General features: G+C 44.3%; 1 protein-coding gene across 1 annotated transcript in view; it reads left to right on the top strand.

The window, feature by feature from the left end:
• Positions 1 to 17,618, top strand: part of FAM135B (family with sequence similarity 135 member B) — a 231,264-nt gene extending 213,646 nt beyond the window's left edge. The window contains exons 11-19 of the mRNA XM_026659287.1: positions 1,160 to 1,314; positions 2,472 to 4,590; positions 6,208 to 6,374; positions 7,328 to 7,419; positions 10,582 to 10,679; positions 11,049 to 11,200; positions 11,859 to 11,969; positions 15,675 to 15,788; positions 17,413 to 17,618. Coding sequence (XP_026515072.1) covers positions 1,160 to 1,314; positions 2,472 to 4,590; positions 6,208 to 6,374; positions 7,328 to 7,419; positions 10,582 to 10,679; positions 11,049 to 11,200; positions 11,859 to 11,969; positions 15,675 to 15,788; positions 17,413 to 17,618 — 3,214 coding nt within the window. The remainder of the gene's footprint in view (positions 1 to 1,159; positions 1,315 to 2,471; positions 4,591 to 6,207; positions 6,375 to 7,327; positions 7,420 to 10,581; positions 10,680 to 11,048; positions 11,201 to 11,858; positions 11,970 to 15,674; positions 15,789 to 17,412) is intronic.
• Positions 17,619 to 18,433: the final 815 nt, after the last annotated feature.

Below are 18,433 nucleotides of genomic sequence, written 5' to 3'. Positions count from 1 at the left end.
AAGTTAAACTTTAAGAATAGGTTAAATTAATATTAAAACAATTACAGGGATGATACTGAGAGGAGCAAGGCAATTTGGTTACAGCTTTCAGAACACCCGTATCCTGAATATCACAACTATTGGAAGGGAACACATGGCATCGCACCCCACACAACCCAGTAGGTGACATAATACATAGGAAGGCAGACTGCACACCTTGAAAAGAAGATGCCAGCCTTCTAGCTGCTGGGTCATGAGCTCTGAGGAGACAGGGTGCCTTTCTCGAAGACATCGTTTCTAGGAGAAGCTGAGTAGGTACCAAGTTCTGAACAAATGGAGTCGGGTCAATTTCTCTAGTGATTCCTGTGAGAAGCTATGCGGGGACTCTGCTTCCATCACATGGAGATATTTGGAACTGATTTTCTGGAGCGTTGAGTGTCCACAACTCCAACTGAAGTCAATGAGAGTTATGGGTAATAAGCACCTCAGTAAACCAGGCCCATAATGGGCTCAGTTGCATCACTTAGCTACAGCCCTGCCAGGAAACTGGTACAGGGCCACACCACCCAGTGGAAGCTCTAGACGGTAGTGAGGCATAATCCTCTCTGCTGTTATAGGGCATACACGGGAAGCATTCCTTGTGATGTCACAGTGTGCACCCCTCTCTCTGTATATCCAAGAGGGAGCATAACCCTGCCTTTTCCCCAGTCACTTCCGTCTCTTTTGGGGTGGCTTGCTCCCCAGGAGTTGCTAGAAAGGAGGAGACACTGCAGCAGTAAGAAGAGCGCAGAGGGCTGCAAAGGTGTGGAGGCACCACAAGAAAAGGCTCCTTGCAAATCCACTCAGCTCAGCAGACAGGCTCAATATAAATAATGCAGCGTTCAATGCTAATGTTTTATCCTGTTCAGCATGTCTGCCAAGTGCCGAACACCTCCCTCCTGTTTACTCCACAGCACTCTCCCCTTCTGTGGACGTGGTTGCTCAGCACTTCTGAATACTAGCCCATTTGCTTAGTGCCTAAATATGGACTTAGGCACCTAATTTTCAGCACCTGTATTTCAAAGCATTGGCCAGTGCTTTGGTCATACTCAATCTCTTTTGCTGACTAGATGAGGTGAATGCTGGCGAGGCTGAACAGTAATTAATCCCACACTTGATTCCCTCCGTGTCTTGCTCTCAGGATCCAAAGTCACAGCCAGATTTCTACGGACGTTCGGAATTCCGAGTACCTCACCAGCATGCCCCCTCTGCCGGCCGAATGCCTGGACATTGACGGGGATGGGAACACAGTCCCTGTGATTTTTGAAGACAGATATGTGGACTTCCCTTACAAAAGTGAGTAATGCCCCTCGGGCTGTGCCCTCAGCGCATCTCACAGGCAATGCAGGGGCAGGGCTGCTCCCAGGAAATTGCAAGAAGTGGTGTGGGTGAGTTGATAGGTTCACATACCCTTAGACAGTCCTGAACCAGTCCTCCAATGTGGTGTTAGAGGGCTCTATGGTTGCTCCAGGTTCCATCTTTTAAATGAGGCATAAAACCAAGGTTTTCCCTACTACTTTTGGTCAATAAAGATCCTATGGAACGTCTCACTAGAGTTGGGGCATGTTTTCTGGTCAGGATTCAACATGGTGTGAATGATTCTGCTTATGGTACCTAATGTCCCCTGTTGTTTCAGTAGATTGGGGTGACCAGACAGAAAATGTGAAAAATCGGGACAGTGGTGGGGGATAATAGGAGCCTATATAAGAAAAAGACCCAACGACTGTCCCTATAAAATCGGGACCTATGGTCACCCTAGTAGATTACAATATATACACTTCCTGTTACTTAGACATTTTCTTTCTATGAGGTGTTTTTGTTATTTTTTAAGATTAACAGTTTAATTCCAAGAACTGGAGGTAAAATCGGAAACAACCTCCCCTGGAGTTTTCATTTCAGCCATTAAGGGAAAATAAGGTGGTGGTTTTTATTATTAGAGTGACATCTAGTGGTAGGAAAATCCTTTATAAAATATTTCACCTGCGGCTTACAGGAACATGAAATCTAGAGAGGTTATAAAGGAAGCAATTTATTGGCACTAATACTTTTTTTTTTGTAAGGTACTAAGATCTGTGGTTTTATTTTACAAAAAGATATCTGTAATTCTCAATTTTCCTCGACTTTTTACCAAGTATTTAACAGGATATTTTTTTTTAAACTATCCGTGTTGCAAGTGGTCACACTGTAATAATATAGGGCTGATTTTCCAACAGCATCCACTAGTTTTAGGACATCCAAGTTGCCTGATTTGGGGAGGTACTTAGCACTCACAGCTCTAAGTGATTTTAGTTTAACCATGTAGTGAGCATAACAGTTAACAGTGAATGCAGCTTAAAGAATGGTGATCAGGCATGTATATGTACGGTGTGTACGTGAGAGGCTGTGCGTGTGTATAATCACCTACAAATATTTTGATTCCTTGCATAGGCCATGAACTTTTTTTTTTCTTTCAGGTCAAAGTGTGGATGTTTTCCCAGCTTGTGAGGTTCCTGAGATGAATGGTACACAAATGGACTTAATAAACAACAAGGAGGCTCTTGCATCAAATGATGACATTGCATTAGCAAAGGGAGATTTCAGGAAAGATACTCTGTTAATACATACAGATAAAATAAATGGGAATGCCTCCTGTATCTACAGCGATATTTCAGTTGATGCTTCTATGGCTAAAGCTTTGACTCAGCACTCCACATCTCAGGCTTATACAGTCAAAAAGGAAGGCCAAAGGAAAACGGATGTATCCCATGAAAATGCATCAGTTTCAAGTAAGGAAATTGTTTCTGGCTTGGGACCAGGCCTTTTAAAACACAAAGCCGAAGACTTCCAAACATCAGTGGATATTTCATTAAAAGACGATAGACTTGCTATAGGTGTTACCTGCGTGGATATGAAGCCTAGCAATAAGGATTCCCATGAAAGTGAACCCACATTAATCATTAGTGCTCTGGGTGACAGCGGAACTAGTGGCCTCTTACACAGCACTGAGTTAAGTAAAGCAGCTAAAACTGATAATTATGAAAATAGTCTCACTTCAGATGAACTTGCATTAAATGAACTAAACAGTCTTGAAAAACCAGTGGATCAAGACAACAAGGCTCTGTTACCAGTTTTGAAAGCGTTACCAATCAGTACTTTGGATTTATTAACCCAGACAACAAAAGATGCCCCGGAGCTGAAGTCATTTGTGAAGGAGCAAAGAGCCGAGGAATGCGAAGAGTTTACCCTGATGTCAGGGGTCATAAAGAGATCTTCGTCAATAATATCCGACTCGGGCATTGAAAGTGAACCCAGTTCGGTGGCTTGGTCCGATGCGCGTAGCCGGGCTTTGGAGCTGCCCAGTGACCGCGAGATGCTGCAGCAGCTGGTACGGAGGCACACCATACACAGAAACTCCCTAGAGGGTGGGCAAACAGAAAGCAATACAAGCTTGCCCAGTGGGATCCAAGCATCTCTGACATCAATTAGCTCATTGCCATTTGAGGAAGAAGAGCGGGAAGTGGAACTTACAAAGCTGACCAAATCCGTTTCTGCGCCACAGATCAGCAGCCCGGAGGAGCCCACAGACACGGTAGATGTTTCCAAATGCGACAAAGCAATCTTGGAAGTTGCAGAAGGGCCCTTGAAAAGCTATATGGAAGTGACGTGCAGAAGCATAGAAATAGCAGGGAACTTTTCTGACTACCAGACTGCCAGGGAAAGTGAGCGATCAGAACCAGACATCGCCACAGGAGCGCATCCTAGCGCTGCTGTCAAACGAGGTAACAGCAGCGCTGAGCGACCAGAAGAAGTGGAAGTTAAGGAAGGTTTGGAATATGCAGGACAACCTGTCAGTCTAAAGCAGCACAGATGGGATACCTCTGAATGCCAGGCAGTGCAGAGAAACGAAGAGTGCAGCTTGGAAACACTGAGTGTCACCACATACTCAGACCCTAGTAGTGTGCAGTGCGGTGCATGTAGTGAGGATCTGAAAGATGCACTTAAACCTGTACTCGAGGGGTTGAAAATAGGTCAAGACTTTTATTCCAGAGTTAGCACACCAGACATCGAGAATTTCTCACGTGGCCTGAGCCAGGTACCAGATTTTTGCTACACTGTTCCAGCCTCATCGGAGACATCGACTGAATTTGGTTCAACGAGAGGAGAGTGTGGTAGCCCCGTCGCCAGTGAAACCATGATGTCATGTGAAGAAATGCAGGGCTTACAAGAAATTGAACTCGACGATGCAGCTGCACTGGTGGATTCTGCTGCAGGACCTTATTGTGCCGAATATCCTCAGGAGCCAGACAGGGTGGAGCGTCGGCTTGTGGCTAACGGCAGCACTGGCTTTCACTCTGTTGCCACAGAGGGATTGGCACTGGAGAGTCGAAAGGCCGTTGAGGTGGTTAACCTGTCTGTTTCTTGCACAGCCACGTGTCTTCCCTTTTCTTCGGTGCTCAAAGAGACTCCTGCCGTGGTTGGCTTCTCTTCAAAGCAGGCTGCTTTCCCTATCACACGCCAGCCTTTAGGCTCCTTCGGCGTTGTCCCCTGCAGCTCAGATGATGTGGAGGAAGAGGCCAATGAAAGGATGCTTAGGTAAGACTGTCTAATGGCTTTCTTTATTAGTGCTGCAGTCACACCTAGAGACCCCAGCTGAGGTCAGGTCCCCACTGTGCTAGTCGCTGTGCTAACGCACATTAAGAGCCAATCCCCGCCCTGAGGAGTTTACAGTATAACTAATCTAGACAGACAACGGATGGGAAATGGGCTGTAACATAACCCACATTGTACAGATGAGGAACTGAGGCACAGAGAGACTAAGCGACTTGCCCAGGGTCTTGCAGGGCATCTGTAGCATTGTTGGGAACTCAGATCCCTGAATCGCAGTCTCCTGCCTTAGCCCATCTTTCCTTTCCCCTTACTTCGGGATATTTTGCGTTGATTGCCTAGCTGACAGCACAATACGCAAACCAACACATCACAGAGGTTTCCGTTACCTTTTGTGTCCTGTGCTGTGCTGGGAGAATATGGGCACACAGGCAGTTATCTTAAAACACTGAGGCGGGTAAGGGCTAGACTCTTAAAAAGTATGTGTTCTGATTCCTGACCTTGTTTAGGTCGTTCATCAAGCTCTCTAACCCTCGGTTTAATTTTGGAGCCACATAGTGGCTGGGTTTACTGTTATGTATTGCACTGTACTCTCTGGCTGTATAGCTGTCTCTTCTGTCATCTCCTTCTCCAGGTGAACCAGGGTTGTCAGGCATTTAGGCCCAGATTCAACAAAGCCCTTAAGTTTGTGCTTAAAGTTAAGCACATGCTTAATTCCTTCTCTGTTCAGCCTAGCAGTGCTTAAGTGCTTTGCTGAATACAGGGCCTTAAATCCCATAGCGTAAGACTTAGATTGTGACCCCCTTCCTAACTTTTTGGCAAGCAAAAGTTTCTGAGCAGCCTCACTGAATTCAGTAGGATTACTTGTGTGAGTAAGTGCTCCCCAGTGAATTGAATGGTCACAGTCTTGCCCCAAGACTGAAGCTGATGTTTCCCAGCTTGGCTGTGGGACATCACCTTAGGCACTTCCATGCATGGCCTGATTCTCAGAGATGCTGAGCATCTCCCCGCTGAGTCCAGTGTGGACTTAAGAGCCAAACTGTGGGCCCCAGAATTGGGAAATGTTAGTCTAGCTGGAGGGGCACTTACCTGCTCTTAGCTGGTTCGTGTCTGGGTCAAAGCTACTATCCCTTTTCATGGGATACAAATTTGCATCCATTTGTGCAACTGTCTGAGGGGGTAGGAGAAGGAGGTCGACTCCTTGTCTGTTTAGCTTAGATTTGTTTGGTAATGTCTGTCTATTAGCCCTGCTGGGTAGATCTGGACACCACGTTTTTTGCAATACAGCTACATAGCCTTGCCAGTCCTGATTCTCCCTGTTAGGGTGACCAGAAGATTCTTAGCAGCAAACCCGCTTTCGACTCTAGCAGATGAGGTACCCCCGGGAGGATCTCTCCCACGAGAGGTAGCTCACTCCCTTTTGGATCACAAGCTATCTACCCGCCCACCCCGCCCTCCCTTAGTCACCCTAACCCGTAGGACAGAGTATACAGGCCTTCACCTGCAAAGTTGAAAAGGGAATGTGTTGCAAGTGCTCATTCCTAGTTTAAAGGTTTTACTGTTGAACACTCAGTTCTCCGTGTGATTAATTAGTGTATTCTCCAGTTTTTATCAGGCCAAAGAAAAGTTTAAAAAAGAACTGAAGATTGAAGGATTTCTGTACAGTGACTTATCTGTACTAGCTTCTGATATCCCATATTTTCCACCAGAGGAAGAGGAAGAAAATTTGGAAGATGGAATTCACCTGGTTGTCTGTGTCCATGGACTGGATGGTAAGGCCCGAGAGAGATGCTGTGCGGAATTGCCTCATGGAGTTTATTCATATTAAAAAATATAGACGTTGAGATCCTCAGCTGGTGTAACTCAGCATAGTCCACTGGTGTCACTTACACCAGCCAAGGATCTGGCCCATAGTATGTTGGTCTGTCTAACGTTGCTGGAAAGGATCCGAGCAGAAATTCTAACATTTACTCCACAAACGCTTTTGTTACAAAATGGAGAATTTTGACAGATTTGTGCCCCCTAAACCCAGTAAAATTGTCAGCCCCTTCCTTGGCATTTCACAACCGTCCGATCATTTAGCAAAATATCATCCAGCGAAAAGAAAACTTGGTTTACGTGCTGTCACTGAAGGAGAGAAGGTGGCTGGCTCTGGGGAAGGTGAGTATTGTTCACTGCATAGCATATGCAGCAAGCAGAGACACAGGAAGGCTGGATTGTGTGTAAGTCATGATGCATAGGCACAGCACCACAGGGGATACACTGGCAGACACTGTGCCTCAGACTCACCCCTTGGGGTCACAAAGTGTCCTAGGTGTTCCCTGTTCTGCTTGGGAATGAAAGGGAGTTACTTGCCATCGCTCTTAAAAGGGCAGCTTATTCCCCCATCTCTGCTGGCCAGCTAATAGGGGGTGATGTGGCAGAGGTATTAGAATTCCTACTCCCTGCCAGTTCCCGTCCCTTCACTTCCCGGGGAACATTTGCAGCAAAGATCTAGAGAGCCCTCAGGCAGCTGCAAAGTTTGTGGGGATTCCTGTCCCACTGCTGCTCCCCTGCGTGGCTGTGTCGGGGCTAACCATAACGTAGTGAGCCGTCAGTCACAGCCACACTGACCGCGACAACTCCAGGGACAGCATTGAGATTTGAAAAGAACATAGTGAACAGAATCTGTCGTCTTTACCCAAGTGTGAAATGAAATCTCTTATCAAGTGCTGTTTCTTTTTAGGTAACAGCGCAGACCTGCGACTGGTAAAGACTTTTATAGAACTGGGACTCCCTGGTGGAAAGCTGGACTTCCTAATGTCTGAAAGAAACCAGGTAATATAGGGCCAGTTTCTGCCTCCCTTATGTCCCCTGCAGTCCCATTGAAGTCACTGAAACTTAGCCCTTTCAGAGCAGATATCAGGAATTGTACATTTCAAAGGCTTAGGGCCAAAACCTACACATCTTCGGGAAAAGGCCCATTGGGAATTTTGTGAGGGGTGCAGGATTTAGCATGGATATCCTGCATCCGCTCCCACTCAAATCAATGGTACTTTTCCCCATTGGAAGGCAGCTGTTGCTGGCCTGATCCTATTGCCACTGAAGTTAGTAGTAAACTGTCCATTGGCATCAGTGGTCCAAGGATCAGACCTTCGGAAAGGAGATAATTAAAAACATCATGTTAAATGGCAAGTACAACAGTCTGATACATCCATCTATTGTATGATGTGCAAAATTATGCAGAACTAAAAGAAAACAGCCAGCCTGGTGATGTTAATTCTAAATGCTCAAGAGGATGCTATGGTCTGCTTGGGGGAGTCGGTACTGCTGGTTTCAGCTAAAGCATCAAACAGTTGTTTCCTTTGTGTGATTGATTTGCTCGTATGATACAGAAATGCCCTCCAGGAAAGGTAATCCATTGCCTGTGCAATGCAGAGCAGCAGAAATGAACTCTGTGCTCTGCCCTACATGCATGTGATGCAGCGTATTTAGTTACATAAAGGGCCACATTCATAAACAGAGCAAGGATTTCAGTGTCCAGGCAAAAGCATTCATCTGTTCGACCGGGAAACTTCAGGGCAAAATGTTCCAATTTGGTTTGCAGTACAGATCTCTTATCCAAAGGCAAGTTGCAACTGAACAACCTGTGTTCTCACCCTGTTCAAGTGCCTGTTGGTGTCAGTAGCCATTCTCGGAATACAGAATGCATGGAAAGTAACATTCATGAGGATAATATTTTGCACATTCGCCAAAGACTCTGAGTGCACTTTACAAACATGAACGAGTTCAGCCTTACAGCACCTCCGTCTGCTGTTGTTCGGCGTGCGTGGTGAGGCAGTATCACCCTCATTTTATAGTATGGGAAACCGGAGCACAGCAAAGCAAGCAGCTTGCCGGAGGTCACAGAGCAAGTGCACCGCAGCACTAGGACTCCTCCCGCTATGCTTTTAGCCGCCATATCCTCTTTCCTCCCTGCAACAGAGAGCCATATGGAGACTGTAACAGATCCGCAGTGCGAGCTATCTAGCCAAATTTTGCCTTACAGGGAAAAATGTGAATCTATGTCATTTGGAAAGGCACTGAAGTGATATTGAGGGATGGAAACACAGACGAGTGAAATAGGAGGACTCTGTGTGTGTTGTGTCTAGGACTTACACTTGGGATGGTGTTTTTCCACTTCTAAATAACCTACAAGATTCAAGATAATGAGCTTAGGAGGAAATCATTAATTATCGATGCAGACAAAACAAACAGGCAGGAGGTTAGTAGACTGTATTTTGTTTATGAGAACATTTATTTTAAGGCAGCACTGGAAATTGGAAATGCTCATGTTCTCCTTTGCAAGAGCTGCAATTAGTGAGATGAATTTTGTCACAGAAGCATTAATTACTAGATATGTTTTCCCTAAATATCTGTTCCAACACTTGATGATGGTTTCCCTGGCATCTCATTAGTTTTGAATTTGATTTAGAGTCCTGACACAGTTCTAAACAAAAATACTCTCCTGCAGTTCTGTAGACTAGACAATTTATAGTTTGTTTTGTTGTATCACAAATGGCAGTATTGCCACAGGCAATAAATAACTTACATACCCTGCTAATATTCATCATGCTACTGATTAACTGTCAAACACCACATGGTATTGTGTGATAGCAGCATAAACTTTTTTTGATAACTTTGTTAGGGTCAGTTTATAATACTATAGACTAATCTAGCGTGATAATCCACTAAATCCTAAATGCTAAAGTTGGGGCTGGTCTACAGTAGGAACTTACATCAATATAGCTGCGTCATAGTAACACCAACCTAACCCCTGGCGTAGATAGTGATAGGGAGACAGAAGAACTCTTCCTAGCTACCACCTCTCAGGAATTACCTACGCTGACTGGAGAACCCCTCCCATTGGTGTAGGTAGCGTCTACACTTAGCTTTTGTCTACACTAGCACTTTTGTCGGCAAACCTCTGACCGACATAAGTTTCACTGACAAAAGCACTGGTGTGGACAGCGCTGTCAGCAGGAGATGCTCTCCTGCCGACATAGCTACCACCACTCATATGGGGTGGTTTCATTAGTGTAGACATAGCCTGAAGTGCTACAGCAGCACACCTGCAGCTGTGCCAGTGTAGTATCTTACATGTAGACATATGCTTGGTCTCCTACATAAGTGGGCTGATATTCAGAGGGGTTGAGCGTCTGCAGTCCCCTCTGATCGCAACTCAGGTCACTTTACGCACCTTAGTCTAATAATATTGGCCTAAGCAACTTGTGTGTCATTACTGTGATCCTTACGGTGTGGTTCTACTACATAAAATGACTATGTAAAAAGGGGGTCGTCTTACTCAACAAATCTGATCACTTTGTGTGTTCAGAGTCATGTCCCTTTTAGAGACTAAAATGAGTTTGTCTGCCTTTACTCCTGTTAGCCCTGCTGAGCCAATGCAGCTAGGAGAGCATGAGCTGGAATATATTCCTCCTTCTGCATCATCAACAGACTTGCTCACTACGTTCCAACTAGTTACACCCATGTAAGCCCCCGATGGCAGTGGGCTTCCACAAATGTCACTATGGGCAGAATTTGGCCTGTAAATCCTTCTTTACTGTTAACGATGTATGAGAAGGAAGGAACCAGCCTGAGTGAGGTTGCAGCATTAGCCCTGGGGGGGGGGGGGAATATCAAATCTGTTTGCTTGCAAACAGAGCATATTTAATATGGAATCATTGACAGACAATAAACATGGAACTCCTTGAAGCCGCTTTTACACGGTCACTTTGGGGAGAAGAAATGCAACTTCCAGGGGACCTAGCGAATGAGAAAAATTGGATCTGTGCCTTTTTTCCCCCTTGCCTCTTTATGATGCAGAAAGAAGTCTTGAAATGTTCTTATTTTATTGCTTGTATTTTTCCTCAGAAATATCATTTGTCTACGTTTTTTTTGTACCGCAATGCAATACATTGACAGTTATGTCATCAGCTGACACCATTCTCTCTTCACCAGACTGATACTTTTGCTGATTTTGATTCGATGACTGACCGATTACTGGATGAAATTATTCAACATATCCAGTTGTACAACCTCTCCATCTCCCGGATAAGGTAAAATACACTGACAGTTAATTGGATGTGACGGAGCACAGTAATGTTCAATAGAATCATCTCCATTATATGGGACCTGATCCAAAGCCTTCATGTCAATGGGAGTTTTTCCATAGACTTAATGGGCTTCACAATGTGTATTAAGACGTTGGTTTTGTCCAGACCTGGCAGAGCAGCTGCTGAGCTGGAAATGTCATGGAGGATAAAGGAGATGGGAAAACATGACTAAAGGGCATTAATGAACAATCTTTTTGGAGGCAGAGCCAATCCACATAGAGCAAGAGAGAGCAATGCATGCCACACGCATTTTGAAGTTAAGGAATATATAGACTGTTCTTTGTTTGTGTGTCATTTTGTCTCTCCCGACAGTTTCATTGGTCATTCCCTCGGTAACGTCATCATCCGATCAGTATTAACTCGGCCAAGGTTTCGCTATTACCTCAACAAGTTACACACCTTCCTGTCCCTCTCTGGGCCTCACCTAGGGACCCTTTACAACAACAGTACTTTGGTTAGTACAGGTAAGAGTTAATGAAAAAGGCTACGATTTGCTTTTGTGTGTAGCAGTACCTGTAAGAGACCATTGTGTGAATGGGGCAGTGGTACTGACTAGTGTTTGTGTGTGTCACTAACCAGAGCTGTGGGAAATAGTCACACCAGATCTCCAACCACTTGAGTTTAGCTTTGGGTTTGTGTTTAGCTGCAATCAGAATTCCCGGATCAGGGAAGCCTGCACATGGGGGCTGAGGTTAGGTGCTTCCACCTGTGCATTGAATCTCAGCTCCCAACCCCCACTCTGCTGCCTGAATAACGTCGTTGCTGCATGAGCCCCAAGGTCAGGGAATTCCCTGCCCAACAGCTGCCTCTGGAATCAGCAGTACAGTACCTGCAAAACTAAGGGGGTAAAATAATGTCATGGGACAATAATGTCATAGCTCTCCTAGATCTTTCTGTTCTCTGCTCATGGAAGCAGAGACTACAGTATGGCCCTGAGGTTTTCTAGCCACTGGCCACCAGCACAAGAAGAAATGTAGAGTACTGATGGGCAGTTGCCTTGGCACTTCTAGCCCAAGAATGTTCAGTCACAATTTTTTAACCGTGGAAGGGATTCTTTAATTTTGGGACGTTTGGTCTGATGATTACGAATACGGTAAACCTGCACATCAATTGTCATTCCAGGCCTATGGCTCATGCAGAAGCTGAAAAAATCAGGGTCACTTTTGCAGCTGACCTTCAGGGACAACGCAGATCTGCGCAAATGTTTTCTGTACCAGCTCAGCCAAAAAACAGGTGAGTAAATGTCTGGGTGGAGAGCAAATTCTCCAAAGTGTTGTATCGTGCCAAGATGCTCTTCAGGAAATAAAGGAAGTCATCCGTGTTTGATCAGTGATTTTTGCTAATCGTTGGCCTCAAGGGGAGATGAGCCTGAAGCAAAACTATTTAATGGGCTCTTCTGTCTGATCTAATCCATTTTATCTATGCATTTCTATTGTGGACATCACCATGGAATGGAGTTGCCAAATGCTCCCCACCAAACTTTGGTCAATTTGCAACTGAATACAAATGCTGTAGTTCAGGTCCATCTCTATGTGCACACTCTGTAAGCAAAGACTAGTGGTGTCATTAAGTTGCTACAACCTACCGGTAATTTATATTGTTAAAGGGCAAAAACTTTATTGTTTCGTTTGGCTTAGTTTGAAAGCATTCACTTAGGGTGACCAGATGTCCCAATTTTATAGGGACAGCCCCGATTTTGGGGTCTTTTTCTTATATAGGCTCCTATTTCCCCCACCCCCTGTCCCGATTTTTCACACTTGCTGTCTGGTCACCCTACATTGGCTAGAGCTGGCTGAGAGTTGACACATAGACCTTTTGGTGAAAAATGCAGATTTGATGTTACTGCAGCAGTTTGAGAATTTTTGTTGGTTTTGCTGAATCGTTTCATCCAAAAAAATCCCTAAAAAATTCCAAAAACGTCAAAACATTTTCTCTAGACATTTTAAAAACAAACCATTTTGATTGTTTGGTTCCAAATTACTTTTTGCTTCAAAACATCCCCTAATTTTTTTTTAAATCAAAAATGTTAAAAAGGCTCAACATCTAAATGATTTTGGGGGGGAATAAGGGGGTAGCCAAATTTAAAAAAAAAGTTTTTGGTTCAACCCAAAACATTTGTTCCTTTTAAAAAAAAAAAGAATTGCCAATGGACAAAAAAAATCATTATTCACACAGCCCTAATTCTCACCTCTAGGACCCAGGATATTTGAGTCTAGGTCCCCAGTGATGCTTTTATTTAAGCGCACAGTTCAATGCCTTCCGCTGTAATGCTAAAGAGAGGCCCCATTAGCCCCGCCTCAGTCTGTCCGTGATCAACTGAACCGAGGCTCTTTCAGAAAAAATTGGACCGAATCCTAGTGTCCTAGCCAGAATTCCCTCTCTCAGTAGAACATTCCTACTAATGCAGAAGTCTGTATGGGAGTGGTCAAGTGCTGTACATATTTGCCTACACTGTCACTCCTGATATTTAATTCATCACCCATGAAATACTGGTATAGGCTGCCGGAAGGAAAAGGGCTATTTGTAAAATCAAATGCTATTCTTTAATAATACTTTTCATGACAGATGTGGCGCTGATATGACATAATGCTATGAATATTGCTATGTAATAGTTTTATGAGGGGAAGTTGTTGTATGTTGGGATGATTCGAATTTCCTGTATAACTGTATTGACCTAATTTATATTGGTGGTAGTGGTACATTTAGCATACACCTAGAATGCTTGAATTCAACTGGATCTGGAGAGGCAGACAACACAGTAGGTCCCAGATAAGAACACCCAAGCACACACTTGAAAGACAGTGGCATCCTTCCAGGCTGTAGGCCAAAGAGACACAGCCGTTTTGCCAGGCTAGAGATTAAAAGGACTATAAACAGTTATAAAAAGTCTTGATCCCCGCGAAGGAAGTGAGTTGCTACGGGGCTGTCCAGGGAGTGTCATTGGACAGGAAGACAAGCTGACAAAGAGGCTCTGCGGAAGAGTCTACAGGGAGTTAGGTGATGGTTAGACACCTGGTAAGCAGACGTGTATAGGCCGCTCTGTTGTTTATAAGACATGCTTTTTCTTAGATGCTGTTCTGCTAGATAAACGATACTTTGCTTTAAGGAGGCTGTTGGGTCACTAGTTACCACTGTCATTGCCCTGCAGGGAACAGAACTGCAGGGTCTGAGCCCAAGTCAGACCTGCTAAAGCAATCACTGCTAGCACCTGGGTCACTGCCACCCAGAACTTAATATTAAGGGAAGAATTGCATGATTCAGCCCTGAGTTCAGGTGATAGCTGGAGGCCCGAGACCTCAGAGAGGGATGCAATCGATGAGCCCAAGAGGAGTCAGAGGTGTGGTTCCCCAATAACTGCGTCACTTAGTACTTGCCACTCTCAAATGCTGTGCCGGTGCTAAGAACACTCCTAAGAGCTAGGTAGTTACATACTAGTATTCTCATTTTACACATAAAGACACAGAGAAGCCAAGTGACTTGCCAAAACCACAGAGCGAGTCAGAGCTAGCAATCGAGCTCAGGAGTTCCTGAGTCTCTTGCCAGTGCTCATTCCTCTAGACCGTGCAGCCCTACTCATATTCAGGGAGATGCCCAATATCTCACAACAAAGTCTGCAACAGTGGTAGTAAGTGAATGCAGGTCTCACCACTCCCAGGCTTGTGTTTTAACCCACAGACCACTGTCTCTCCTACCCTACCATGATCATATGCATACCTGTGTCCTTCCCCCAACTCTGTCGCTTCCTGAAATACAGCCTTGCAATCGCACCTGTCTGCATCCTGTGAGCCTTGTCCAAAACCCACTGAAATCAAAGGAAAGACGCTCACTGACTTCACTGATTTGTGGATCCGGTCCTGACTCGACCCCTGTGCTACTCCATGAATCTTGTAGGCTGGAGCGCTATGTGTGAAGACTTCCCTTGCTTTAATGGGGGTGTGCTCAACAGGCTTTTGATCGATCCGTCACTAGCACTGTATACACAGCTGATGTACTAGAACAAGCAGTGATTGATACTGCACACTGAATTCATCCATCGTGGCTGGTCCAGATGACTTCACAATACATTAACAGAGAAAAAAATCGTAAATTACAGCAATGCAGTCTCAACACCATGGGCTTTTAATTACTCAATAGAAAATAATGCCCAGATCCTTATTTAAAAATAAACCTACTCCAGAGTTTACAGTACGAATATCAACGCTCATTCAGATTCCCCTTAAAAATCTCTTTTCTGCCGTCACCTCTGACAATTAAAAAAACCAAAAGACCCAAGAACAAAATCCCTAATGTAATTGAACTATCCCGCTGCTTAACCCCCTTGCTAAGTAACCATGGGATATCATTACTGGGAGCCTGCACCTTTGTCTCTTTCCCACCACATTTTTGTGTTCGTTTATGATGCTCATTTGTTTGCTTCATTTCTCAGTTTAGGCCCTGATCCTACAAACACTCGCATAAGAATTCCCATTGAACTGAATGGGGCAGTTCATGTTTGTAAAGCTGCTCGTATGCATAGGAATTTGCAAAATCGGGAACTTAGACTGGAAACTCTTTGGAGCAGGGGCAGTGCCATTACTTCTTCCTGTTAAGCATCTGGTCCACATGGATGTTAGAAAGAGCTAATTACATCACAGCTTACAACAGTGACATCGGTAGTTTACGCTATTACTGTAGTGTTCTTTAGAAGTATGCTACATATATAATTATTCTTCCTCGACTATGTTGTACATTCTAAAACACATGCAATCATGCCATACTCCTGAAGAAGAGTCTGTGTAAACTCGAAAGCTTGTCTCTGTCACCAACAGAAGTTGGTCCAATAAAAGATATTACCCTCCCCCCCCTTGCCTCTCCAATACTCCTGTTAACATGTGTGTAGATTTGTTGTTTTGATAGATTGCTAAGATATACAATTTTTGATGTATTTCTTTGTTACAGGTCTTCAGTACTTTAAAAATGTTGTGTTGGTGGCATCTCCCCAGGATCGATATGTCCCATTCCATTCAGCAAGGATAGAAATGTGCAAAACTGCACTTAAAGACCGGCACACAGGTATGATAAGACCCTCCTGTGCTCACAAAACCATTGAGTTGATTGGTTGTTTGTTTAGGTCTTTTGTACAGCTGAGGATGTTGCATCAGAATGATTTTTTGCATTCACCGTTTAAAAAATAATCGAAAACTTAAGCCGGACAATTTTCTTGTCCGATAGGAAGCTATTGAAATCAATACAGGACCTACGTATAAAGCTTTTTGTGTGATGAAAACAAATTTCATTCAAGATTGTAATCAAAGGCTTCCCCCCGCTATTTCTGTTTAAAAACTGGTGATGATTGTGATGATAAGGGAGGAAGGGATAGTTCAGTGGTTTGAGCATTGGCCTGCTAAACCCAGGGTTGTGAGTTCAACCCTTGAGGGGGCCATTTAGGGATCTGGGGCAAAAATCAGGGGGTTGGACTAGATGACCTCCCGAGGTCCCTTCCAACCCTATGAGTGTTCTATGATAGAATTTGTTGCCAGCATTGTTGTTTACCAGCCTGCTGAATTACCAGTATTCTTTCTCCTTTGTTTCTCATCATGAGCCTGGTCCAAAGCCCACTGAAGTCAATGGGAGTCTTTTCTTTATTTTCAATAGACATTGGATCATAGCCCTTATGATTTAAGCCTCAGTCCCATCCGAAATCCTTTCTGGGTTTTGTAGACTTGGAGCAAATCCCTTGACGTCAGAGGAGACAACTCCTCTGCTTTTACCAAGATTGCCTTTGTCCCTGCGAATTCCCTTTTATTATCAACAAACACACTGTTCATTTAGAGGCCACCGCACAGCTCCATTTTAATGGACCTGTCATAAATAATGGCAAATGCATAGCAGTCTGATTCTTCTGCCACCAGTTTCATGTGAATGATTGATTTGAATTGGGTTATTCCTGTTTTACGCTGGTGTACGTGAGAAGAGACATCCATGACCAACAGGTCAAAAATGATGCCAGGTATTATCAGTCTCTCAGCTGTAGTTCTTTCCCTCCGCTTTCCCCCAGCCCGGACATAAGTTGAGGAGGAAAGGACATCTTCCCACCCATTCCTCAGGCATTCCTCTCACAGGAAAACACAAGGCCCAGTAGGACCCAGATCCAGATTCAATATAAATCATTCAAATCCCTAAAGAGCATTAACTGCTTTCTTCACCAGCCTCCTAAAAACACCTCAAGTTAGTGTTCTGGAATAGACAGGCAGGGTGTTCTGGCCTTAGCTGGTTCCCCCGTCGAGTCCCAAAGGAGCTGTATGCCCCATGCCCCATTGCTAGCCCATCTGAACTCTACCTTACAGAGAAGGAAGGGTCCAGTTCTGTTACCTCTGAGAAGATAATGGGGGTTTTGCTCTTCACTTCAATGGGATCAGGCCTGAGTCCCCAGGTACTTTATACAGCGTAACACCCAGAACTTCAAACTCATAATCCTAGTAGACCCATCAGGCTGCTCTGTATGCCATGGATCCACTTCCGATTAGCAGTAATATGGCATTTGATCCATCTTCCTGATGGACTGTCCTCTAGAATCCAATGTCCTGGCACCTTTCAGGTTTCCCCATCCAGGGGTGCCAGGGTATAATTGCACTGAGCGGAGAAGACCCATTACCAAGTCACTAACACTTTGACTGCCTCTTAAAATCTCTTTCAGGTCCCATTTACGCAGAGATGATAAACAACCTCCTCCAGCCTTTGGTCGGGGCAAAGGACTGCACTTTAATCAGACACAACGTGTTCCATGCGCTCCCCAACACTGCCAACACGCTGATCGGACGGGCCGCCCACATAGCCGTGCTGGACTCTGAACTTTTCCTGGAGAAGTTTTTCCTCGTGGCAGGACTCAACTACTTCAAATAGCACCCGAAGCACTGGGTAACAAAGGAAAAGCAGAGGGTTCAATGGCGTAGAAGCCCTTAGCCAAAAGAGCGCAGTATTAGAAATGAGTAACATGCACGTGATGAGGTGGGACCTTAACACTCATCCCATTTTCATTTATGTTTCAGAGAATAAAGTGCTGTGGCTTTAAGATATTCCAACTTCCAAATATTGGTGCTTTTGGAAGACACAAATATTCATGTTCAGTTCCATGTTCTCTTTTGATTGTTCACCTAAGACAAAAGCCACTTCTGAAACAGAGAACAAAAATAAGAAGGCCAACTCTATAGATGTGACTGAACCAACATGATTCCAACCTCTGTTAAATATCACTCGAGGGACACTGTCTTCTTTGATTTCACGCTCATGTACTTAATAAGAAAGCTATACATCTGTAGCACTTTTGTTGGGGGTAGTTAATACAAGAGAAAACAAGCATATATGAACTCAGGTTAAAATCTCCTTTTTGATGAACTGGACAATATGAAAAATATGTATGTGGTCAGAATCCTTGATAGCTTCAGTGGTTCCATTTGTCTAAAGAAAATGCACAGATGGTTCCATTATCTGTACTCATTTGTAACATTCATGCAGTCAAGGCATGGAAGAGGGGAAAAGAAATATTTAAATAAAAGGAAGGAGTCTTTATAAAGCCTTTAAAAAACTCCATTTCATGTGAAATAAATGAACTCAAGATAGAAGCAATCAAAGCAAGAGGAGTATATTGGAATAATCATGCGATACACTCATCTTCTGTTAGCATCTCTCCTGTTTACATTTATGGACTAACATTGTTT

This window comes from Terrapene carolina, unplaced genomic scaffold, assembly GCF_002925995.2.
Source record: "Terrapene carolina triunguis isolate 2854851 unplaced genomic scaffold, T_m_triunguis-2.0 Scaffold58, whole genome shotgun sequence".
NCBI classification, from domain to species: Eukaryota; Metazoa; Chordata; order Testudines; family Emydidae; genus Terrapene; species Terrapene triunguis.
This window is presented reverse-complemented; position numbering and strand designations above follow the sequence as displayed.